General features: G+C 45.9%; 1 protein-coding gene across 5 annotated transcripts in view; it reads left to right on the forward strand.

Moving 5' to 3' along the window:
• The window catches only part of LOC118675466 (minichromosome maintenance complex component 3 associated protein), a 40738-nt gene extending 31147 nt beyond the window's left edge, over window positions 1-9591 (forward strand). The window contains exons 24-31 of one of the 5 annotated variants that reach the window (XR_004973920.1): window positions 916-1306; window positions 2422-2679; window positions 3165-3294; window positions 5024-5080; window positions 5178-5384; window positions 7933-8083; window positions 8215-8345; window positions 9157-9292. Coding sequence is in view for 3 of the 5 variants with exons in the window: in XM_036348307.1 (XP_036204200.1) it covers window positions 916-1306; window positions 2422-2679; window positions 3165-3294; window positions 5024-5080; window positions 5178-5384; window positions 7933-8083; window positions 9157-9315 (1353 nt within the window). In the remaining 2 variants the exon portion in view is untranslated. Of the gene's footprint in view, window positions 1-915; window positions 1307-2421; window positions 2680-3164; window positions 3295-5023; window positions 5081-5177; window positions 5385-7932; window positions 8084-8214; window positions 8346-9156 lie in introns of those variants that run through there. The other 4 variants (XM_036348307.1, XM_036348308.1, XM_036348309.1 and 1 more) reach the window with 4 other exon arrangements.
• The last annotated feature ends 949 nt before the right edge of the window (window positions 9592-10540 follow it).

Consider the following 10540-nt stretch of genomic DNA (forward strand, 5'->3'; position numbering starts at 1 on the left):
TTTTAAATGTTATTTTTAAAAGGTAATCTAAAAATATAAGCAGAAATAGAAATAAAAGATAAAATTTGCCCACAGTCCTGCTATCTGCAAAAAATGAAATTTAAAAACAAAATATTTTTATTGATGTTAGAGAGATAGAGGAAGGGCGTGAAAAAGAGAGAAACATCGATTGGCTACCTCCTGCACATCCTCTACTGTGAATCGATCCCGAAACCTAGGCAATATGCCCTAATCGGGAATTGATCCAGTGACCTCTTGATTCATGGGTTAATGCTCTACCACTGACCCACACTGGCCAGGCTGTTCATGTCATTTTTTGGGGGGTTTTATAGGTATGGATTTAAAATATGACCATTCATGTCTTACGTTTGAAGGTCAGATACATAAATTATTTTTGTAGGGTGGTTCTTGGAATATATGAAGAAATAATGTTATCAGAAGTTTCCTAAAAAAAAAAAAGAAGCCTGTTCTGACATTTATATTAGGGAAAGAAATTCCGGGAATTAAATAAAAGTAACTATAGGAAGAAAGATAGCGACAGGATGTGAAAGCATCCAGGCATATAATGAAGCTGTTAGTCCTTCTAAGAACTGGAAGACATGGTTTCCCTATCTGCATGGTGAAGTGGATGTGCAGGGCTCTTGTTCTTCAAGCCCGAGCCCTTCCAGTGGGTGATCCTGCAGCCTCACCTCGGGGTGGGGGGGGGCTCGGGACCCCTGTCCTAGGCTCCTCACTGTATGTCTCCAGGGCCCTAGGAGGCCAAACTCCACTGCAGCAAAAGCTTCTGCTCCGCAGCATGGTTGAGAAGCTGGTGCTCTGGTGGCACCTGCTGGGGCAGCTGTGGGTGGGGCCCCTTCAGAAAGCTCCTTCTGAAAAACAGCATGACCTGCTCTTCCAATTGTCTTTGCTTCTCAGGTTTCCCAGGCCGTGCAGTGGCTGGTCTCCCACTGCCCCTGTGCCCTTGACCTTTGCTGCCAGACCCTCATTCAGTATGTGGAAGATGGGGTTGGCCGTGAGTTTAGCGGCCGGTTTTTCCATGACAGAAGAGAGAGGCGGCTGGGCGGCCTGGCCTCACAGGAACCTGGTGCCATCATCGAGCTGTTCAACAGTGTTCTGCACTTCCTCGCCTCCGTGGTGTCCTCCGAGCAGCTCTGCGACCTGTCCTGGCCTGTCACCGAGTTTGCTGAGGCAGGGGGCAGCCGGCTGCTTCCTCACCTTCACTGGAATTCCCCGGAGCACCTGGCCTGGCTGAAACAGGCCGTGCTGGGCTTTCAGCTCCCGCAGATGGACCTTCCACCCCCGGGGGGTATGTGCTCATGCTGGGGGGTGATGCCTGGGGATGAGTATGGGGGCGACCGAGAGCACCCATTTTCTTTCTTATTGTAGTGGCAGTCTGGCAGGTATTGGGCACTGGTGTGAGGTCCTCATAGCCTCTATTCTGTGTCCTCTGTCCCCATTCTGCACCTACCTTTGGGTGTAGGAGTCAGAGTGAGCAGGGTTTTTGTGAAGTGACAGTTGGCCCTTCACTGCCAACAGAGCAGTCTGTGGCAATCTGCAATCAGCAATCTGCTGATCCCTGGGAGGAAGGTGGTGTGCGGTGTGGGAGGAGCACTGACCCCAAGGCCTGGAGTTTCTGAGTGGACGGCAGGTCCTGTCCTGCCTGCACCACGGGGTATGAGGGTGAAGAGTGTGGGGACTGTGCAGTCCTATCCCCACACTGCTGGGGCCTCAGCACTCAGTGTGACTTGCAGCCAGTGTTCCTTTGTCAGAAGCCTTTGTTCTGTGGCGCTGGCTGTGCAGTTGAAGCCTTTGGGCTGTTCGGATGCAATCTCCAGGTCCCCTGGGCTGGGCATGGAGACTGCCCTTCCCTTGTTGAAGCTGTTAGGAGGGAAGGAGGCGGTTCACTGCTTATGTGGTAAAGCCTGGGGCCCTGGCAGGGCCACCTGGGCTGCATGAAATATAGGGCTCAGGTGCCCTTTTAAATTTCAGGGTGTGGTCTTCAGTAGGTTTAACAGATGCTCATTTCTGAAGGAACCCTAAAGGAAGCAAAGCACACAGCGCAAACCCTCTGTGCTCTGAGCTAGGTCAGTGTTCCCCCAGAGAAGTCAGGACTTCATGTACCAGCCTCACCTGGGTCCTTGTTACAGTACAGATTCCTGGGCCTGTACTGTACAGTTAGAATCCCTTGGGGGGACCCTTAGTTGTGAGTTTTGTCTAGGGAGTCTGGGTCCCTTGTCAGGACATGGGGAGGGAGATGCTTTTTCCTGAACAGCTATGATTTATTATATTCAGATTCAAGCACAGAATTCGCAGCTACACGTTTGCCTTCTCCTGAGTTAATATAGAGTGAAGAACATTTCATGTAGATTTCCACCTGTACTTTGGCCAAACCTAGTGACTCACAAGGTGCTTTCTCTCCAGCTCCCTGGCTTCCTGTGTGCTCCATGGTTATCCAGTATGCCTCCCAGATCCCCAGCTCTTGCCAGACGCAGCCCGTCCTCCAGTCCCAGGTGGAGAGCCTGCTCCGAAGAACCTATGTCAGGTGGAAGAGCCAGAACCCCTCCCCTGGCTGGGAGGCAGGGCCCTCAGTTGCTGAGATCCCGTGGGACGACGTCATTGCCTTGTGTATCAACCACAAGCTGAGGGACTGGACGCCCCCTAGGCTTCCTGTCACATCAGGTAGTTAGTGTATGGCATTATGGGCTGGCTCCTCATGAGACTTGACGGAGCCTGTTTCAGGAAGGAAAGAAGCTTACTTGATATTTGTGTTTTTTCCTGTGGGTCACCATTCTTCCTTTCCTTGGGACTCCCTCCTTTAAGCCAGTGACTTCCAGGTGACTTGTAGAAATTGGGAAAAGCTAAGACGGTTCCAGGAGAGCCAGGACTCAACTCCCTGCTATGGGCCCCCTAGGCTGGCTCTAAGTTTAAGACAGTTTGTAGCTCTGAGTGGTTGTGTTTGCCATTCCACACTCTGGGCGTGAGCCGGGCTGGACGTTGCGTGACCCACGGACACTTGGAGCATGTTTGGCTCAAATGGGAGTCATGTAACTATGTGACTTTACTCAGAGGGGCTGCTCCTGAAATCAGTGAATATAAGCAAATGTCAAGTGGTCACCTGCTGCTTTTTTTATATTCTTTTAAAATTGTTTTTCATATTTTCTCAGAGGCACTGAGTGAAGATGGTCAAATATGTGTATATTTTTTTAAAAACCATTTGAAGACATATGATGTTCCTATGTCGTGGGAACAAGCCAGAATGCAGACGCAGAAGGACCTCCAGCTGCATCAGGGGTGGTGAGATCTGTGTTCATTGTGTGTTTCTGTCATCCCTCCACCTAACAGAACAAACCATGTAGTTCTCTTCCAAGGTACACAGACAGAAATTCATACCCTGTTCACAGAATCCAGCCCATCGTGGGTAAATAAAATGTCAGCACATCCAATCTTGCAGCACATAAAAATTCACAAGAAGGCTTTATCCAGGATAAGCAGTATCAACAAGAAGCAATCTACTTGTGTAATATGGTGCCATAACAGAAAAATAAGTGCTCATTTAGTAGGAAATGCTTTTATATGCTTTCCTGCCTAAAAAATGTATACCCATTCCTAATAAAAATTTCATATCAGACTTGGGTTAAAAAAAAATTTCTGCCCCCAGAACCATTCTTCTTGGTAAAACATTAGAAACACTGAGGTCAAACCAGCCTGAGCTGCCCTGATGTCACTGCTTTTTACTTTTGTCCTGGAAATCCTGCCCAGTGCAGGGATACAGGTGGCATAAATATCAAAAGGAAGGAGAAACTGTCATTTTCAGATAGTAAAGTTGTTAGTTCAAGATAACCAAGCCTGTCCGGTTTGGCTCAGTGGATAGAGCGTCGGCCTGCGGACTGAGAGGTCCCAGGTTCGATTCCGGTCAAGGGCATGTACCTTGGTTGTGGGCACATCCCCAATAGGAGGTGTGCAGGAGGCAGCTGATCGATGTTTCTCTCTCATTGATGTTTCTAACTATCTCTTTCCCTTCCTCTCTGTAAAAAATCAATAAAATATATTTTAAAAAAAAAGGATAACCAAGTTACTCCCTTAGAGTCATGCATGGTTCAGGAAGGTGATCAGATAGATTGATCTACCAGGTACAAAAGTCCCATGCACAGCAGCCACACGCCTGTAACATGAAAGCAGACTGACCTGGAGAGGCTGTAAACATCAGGGAAACTCTGAGGCCCCTGAAGGTGCAAAGAAAACCTGAATAAATAAGGGGCAAGCTGCCCTTGCTGTTGGGAGGACACAGTACTATAAAATTCTCAGTTCTCAAACTGTAAAGTCAGGGCATTTCTCTTTTTTGTTCATCCTCACCAGAGGATATTTTTTCCATTGATTTTTAGACAGAGTGGAAGGGAGCAGGGAGACAGAGAGAGGGAACATTGATGCGAGAGAGAGACAATTGGTTGCCTCCTGCAAGCGCCCCAGTAGGGGCTGGGGTTCAAGGCTGCAACCGGGCCGACACTCTAACCATTGAGCAACCGGCTAGGGCAGGGCATTTCTAATTGAAAAAAACCCAAAAGATTTTTCCCCTTGATCTTGACAGGTTAAGTCTAAAATTCATCATAATGAAAAAAATGTGTAATAATTGCTGAGAACATTTTGAGTAAGGATAACAAGGAAGGCCTGCTCTTTCTGATGTTAAAACATAATAGTAAAGTCACAGTAGGCGAATGGATCGGAATAGGAAGTCCAGACACAGAACCATATGTGAGAAAAGTACCATGCCAAATTAGGGGGTGGGGAGGCAGACATTGGCATCTGTTTAGAAAAAAATTTAGCTTCGCTATCTCCCACTGATTGTAAACATTAGCTCCAGATGGACTTAATAGCTGAATATAAAAATAAGAACCTTGCTAATAATAGGGGGAGTAGACACCTGTTGATAATCCAGGGATGGGAAGCAACACTCAGTAGGGATGCTCCAAGGCCAGCTGCCCGGGATACCGCAAGTCCCGTAGGCAGAGTTTGCCCTCCCTCCTAGCCCTGCACTTGACCCGAGGGAAGCCCTGACCGTGAGGGAAGCTGGAAGCAGGAAGGGGTAGGTCTCAGGCTCTCTCTGCACCCACATCTACCTATTTCCTGAGAAACCCTTTCTCCCTCTTTCCTGATCATGTGTTTCAAACATGTACTTACAGCTTGGAAACAAAGACTTTGCATCCTTCTGCAAACAAGTTTCCCACTCCATTACTTCACGTGCACCGAAAAGGGAAGAGGAGTGCAGAGTGTGGCCGAGAGGGGCCGGTTCCCAGCACGGAGGACCTGATGCGTGGGGCCTCTGCCCAGGAGCTCCTGGCCCAGTGTCTCTCCAGCAGTCTTCTACTGGAAAAAGAGGAGAGCAAGAGGTGAAGCCCCTCCCTCTACTCATTGTGTCCTTAAGCCACTCCATGCTTGAAAGTCAGTCTTCTGGCATTTTCCCCTATCATGGCCCATTTCCCTCTCTAGTCACCACCTCGTGTTTCTGCTCCCTTATAGTGAACTCAAAAACAGTGATTCTCACTTCTTCAGTTCTCCTTTCCAGTCTTTACTGTAGCCCCTTTCTGCCCCTCATGTCTACTCTGGTTAGGATCACTGCCCCCCGCACAGCTGAACTGACCATGAACCCATGTCCCAGCACCATTCTCCACCTTTGCTCCCTCCCTCCTGGCTCCCAGAATGCCCTTAGTCCCTCTCCTGCCTGCTTGGTCACGTTCCCTAGGTCACTCCTGTCGGCTCTTCCTCTCCTCCCACTCCCCCCTCACTCTCTGCACCTTGCATCTGTGTTATCTGTACATACACCCCAGTGATTTCATCCAGTTTCATGGATTTTTAAATAACAATATTCTTACAACTCCAAATATATATCTCAAACCCTGAGTTTTTATCTGAACTACAGATTTGAATATCCTACCACTTCCTTGATAGCCATTTCAAAGCTAACATCCCAAATCCAATTCCCAATTTCCCTTCCTACAATTGTCTTCTCAGTTGAAGGCAGCTCCATCCTTCCAGCTGCCCTGGCCGAATGCCTTGAAATCATCCCTCCAAACTTAGTCCATCCACAAATCCTATTGGCTCTGTTCAAAACATGCAGAACCGGACCATGTTTGCAGTAGACCAGGTGTCCTCAGACTTTTTAAACGGGGCCAGTTCACTGTCCCTCAGACCGTTGGAGGGCCGGACTGTAGTTTGAAAAAAAAACTATGAACAAATTCCTATGCACACTGCACATATCTTATTTTGAAGTAAAAAAACAAAACGGGAACAAATGCAATATTTGTATTTGCATGTGGCCGCGGGCCGTAGTTTGAGGACCCCTGCAGTAGACCATACTCTAGTCTTGGCCCACCCAGTGTGAGCCTTCAAGTGTGAGGCAGAGGTCATATTCCTTTGCACACAACCTTCTAGTGGCTTCCTCTCTGAGCCTGAACCACAGGCGAAATCCTTATGAAGTGGGCAAGGCTTTTTGTGCTCTGCCTACCATTTCCTTTCTGACCTCTGCTCCTTCCTCCAGCACGCCAGGGACTGCATAGCTAGGCCTTTTCGTTCCCTGTTCCGTTTGCTCAGGACTCCACAGCCAACCCCTGATATCCCTATGGCTCACCTTACACTCACTTCCAGCCTCCACTCAAATGTCTACTCATTGAGGCCTTCCTTGCCTGTCCCCCCAGCCCTCCCTGTCTCCATGTCTTCACTTTGTCTTTCTCACCTTCAGACCACATTTCCCCAGGTATGTGTCCCTTCTGTTTCCCCTCACTAGAGTATAAGCTGTGTAGACCTAGGCTTTATCTGCTTTGTTTCAGTGCTATATCCCTGGTAACTAGAATGGTGCCTAGTGTTCGGTAGGGGCTTCATAAATATATGCTGTAAGAGTAACTGAATGTGTCATGATTTCTAAAAGTAGATTTTCCCAAGTCTGTATCATTTAAACAATTGGATCAGATTGTTTTTCTTGAAAAGACAATTAATTGTATGGAGTGGACAGCTCTAGAATGGTCGGTGGCAATAGGATAGTATTATGAGTTAATTTAAAATTGTAAGTAGCAATCTATACCTTTAGTTATTCCATCAAGAGATAAGAATTAATTATAGACACAAAAATCCAAAATAAACCAGAGAAAATACAGCAAAAGAGAATTATGAATAATGTTGAATAACATTTAAAAACAATTGTGTTTGGCTAAATGCCACCTTTCTCATTAATTGTAAGTTGGATGTATAAATTAAAGAGAAGACTTTTTTAATCCTCACTTGATATTTTTCCATTTATCTTTAGAGAGAGTGGAAGGGAGGGAAGAAGGGGAGAGAGAGAGAGAGAGAGAGAGGGAAAGAGAGGGAGAGAGAAAAAAACTACAGTGATTGGCTGTCTCCATACGAGCCTCGACCTGGACTGGGATGGAGCCTGTGATCAAGATCTGTGCCTCTAACTGGGAATCTAACCTACGACCCTTCCATCCTTGGACCGACGCTCTACCAGCTGAGCCAAACCGACCAGGGCGATATTAAATTTTGTTGTTGTTGTTAATTCTTACCTGAGGATATTTTTTCCATTGATTTTTAGGCAGAGTGGAAGGGAGAAGGAGAGATAGAGAGAGAAACATCGATGTGAGAGTCTCATCGATTGGTTGCCTTTGTCTCCCGCACGTGCCCCAACTGGGGCTGGGGATCAAGGCTGCAACTGAGCTAAGTGCCCTTGACTGGACTCGAACTGCAACCCTCAGTCCTCGGGCCGATGCTCTCCACTGAAAAAACTGGCTAGGGCTAATAATAATTTTAAAAATAATTTTCTCAATTGATGTCATAACTTAGTTCTATACTTAGTAAAAAGCAGTGCTTTAAACAATTTAAAGTATCCACATAGAGAAGAAGTGAATGATAGTTAATTTTTTGCTTCCTAATGTTCAAATGTTTCAGATTTGAAGATCAACTTCAGCAGTTGTTGTCTGAAGACTCAGGAACATTTACAGATTCAACTTCCCTTCCCCTCTACCTTCCTCAGACTCTGGTGTCTCTGCCTCAGACTATCCAACCTGTGATTAAAACATCCACAACTACTAGCCCACAGGTGAGAAGAGAGTACATTTGGCATTTATATTAGAATTAGACATAAACTAATGCTTGATTCATCGTGTGATGTTATAATGACCAATAAGTTATTAGCTTCAATTAGATGTTTTCTTAAACTTAATCTGTCAGTTATAGAGGCCCAACTAATTTTGAGTTTCTACTTGTGAAATGAATGAAGAATGGAATTGAAACATGCTGAAGAGTGAACAAAACCCACCACTGGGTGCTGACATTCAGTAAGGGCTTGAGGAGAATAGCAGGTGATCAAAGTGTCTTTCTTCTGTTTATGGAGCACATACTGACCCAGCTGTGGCATCACCCACACCTTCCTTTCTGGGATTACCTTTCCCTGAGCAGGTTAAGTTCACAAAAGTCAAGGACCTCATCCAAGTCTGTTCAGCTGGTCAGCGGCAGAGCTGCTTTTCAAAGCCAGACCTGACTTGCTCCAAAGATTAGATCTTTCTGCCTCACTATCTTTGCTTCCGTGGTAGAAGAAGCAAAACTAGAGTTTTAATCATAGTTATTTAGTTAATGCTGGACAGGTAAAAGGTATGTTCTTGGGCTGGCTTTAGGAAGTCCTTCAATGGGGAGGGAAAGTAAATTAAGACATACTGCTTCTATTTATCAGTTTGGCAGACAACTTAAAAATATTTGTGACCTTTGACCTAATAATTCTGCCCTAAAGAAATTACTGTATATGAAAAAATTAATGTATTTTTATTCACTGTAGCATTAATTATACTGCATAAAAGTGGAAACAAACTGAATATCCAAAGATGGGAGTTTCAAGTGACTTGTAGCTCCTGAAATGATGCTTTATAAAAATGATTGATGCTGAAAGTTCATGGTAAATCATCAGAGAAACATTTCATGTGCAGATGATACCAGGTGTATGTATGTGTGTGGAAGAGGCTGGAAGGATCTATGATAGGTGTCAAGAGGGGAGTTTGTTGAGTGCAGCATGCCCCAGACAGGATCTCTAACACGAGCCCAATCTAGTGCCTTTAAAGAGAATGTATCTTGGTTTATGGATATCCCAAAGCTATGTTTAGTTTCTTTCTATTCATATAGAATGAAAGGACAGGGGAACAACTGCAATTGTCAGAGGCAACTGGCACATCTTTGACTGAACGGCTGAAGCACCTGGAAAGGCTGATCCAAAGTTCAAGGGAAGAAGAAATTGCCTCAGAGCTCCATATCTCCACACTGCTGGACATGGTGGACATTTGAGCTGACTTGAGAGTGGGAGGGTCTATCCAGAAGATTTCCTTGAAATAATCTTATTCTTGACTAGAGGCCTGATGCACGGAATTCGTGCACTGGGGGGTGGGGAGGCTCCTCAGCCCAGCCTGCTCCCTCTCGCAGTCCAGGACCCCTTACTCCTTACCACCCACCTGCTCTATTGATGCACTGTTGGAAATGTGACAGTTAATTATGCAAATAAAACATGGAATGTCTAAGGAGGACTCCCATTTTCAAAATGGTAGGCTGTTTCCTCCTATATAACGTCTTTGATTTTACCTGTTTTCATGATCTCAGACTATCATCCACCAACATGTTCTAAGGGAGTTTGTGGCTTACATTTCTCTGAGTAGCAAGTCATCATTCATTGTCTCAGCAAAGTTGCAGTCCCAGATATGCCTGATATCAGTAATGAGGCCCATCCAACTCACATCTGAAAGAGCCAACTGTATATGAACATAGCTCTCTGAGGATGTGCCTGGGGCATGTTTCTGGACTAGAAGTGGGAAGACAAGAAGACTGGCTGTAGATAAGAGCAGAATTCCCGGGGCGGAGTACAGGAGTGTGGGTGGGAGAGTACCTGAGGGTGTGATGAAAACCCGGAGGTGCCATTTGGTATTGTTGCCAAGTGAGGGGATAGGCCAGACCACAGAGACCCTGGCTGCCTTCCTCTGAAGGCCAAGGGAATCCACTATTGGAGGATGTTAGGCAGAGAAGTGACTTGTCACATTTTCTTTTAAAAATGGCATATGGGACCCTGCCTGGTGTGGCTCAATTGTTTGGAGTGTTGTCCTGTGCACTGAAAGGTGGTGGGTTCCATTCCTGCTCAGGGCGCATAACCAGATTGCCAGTTTGATCCCCGGTCAGGGGCGAGGCAGTTGATCAATGTTTCACTCTCACATTGGAGGTTTCTCTCCCTTTCTCTCTAAAATCAATAAAATTGATTTAACCCTAATCCTCAGGTTAGGATTAAAAATTAAAAGTAAGTAAATAAATAAGGCATATGTGGAAGGTCAGTAACACAAGGTAAGATTCTTAAAATGTGGGTGCTGCAGTCATCCAGGTGAAAGAGGAAGGGTATAATCCTGAGTTTGCTAGCAGTTGATGTTCGGAGAAGGAATACATTTGAGCCATATACAGGAAGAGGTATTAATAGACTTGGTGATGCTGGGTATGGCCACCAATCTTAAATTGGCACTCAGCATCTCCCTAC

Source organism: Myotis myotis, unplaced genomic scaffold (genome assembly GCF_014108235.1).
Source record: "Myotis myotis isolate mMyoMyo1 unplaced genomic scaffold, mMyoMyo1.p scaffold_m19_p_2, whole genome shotgun sequence".
Classification (NCBI taxonomy): Eukaryota; Metazoa; Chordata; class Mammalia; order Chiroptera; family Vespertilionidae; genus Myotis; species Myotis myotis.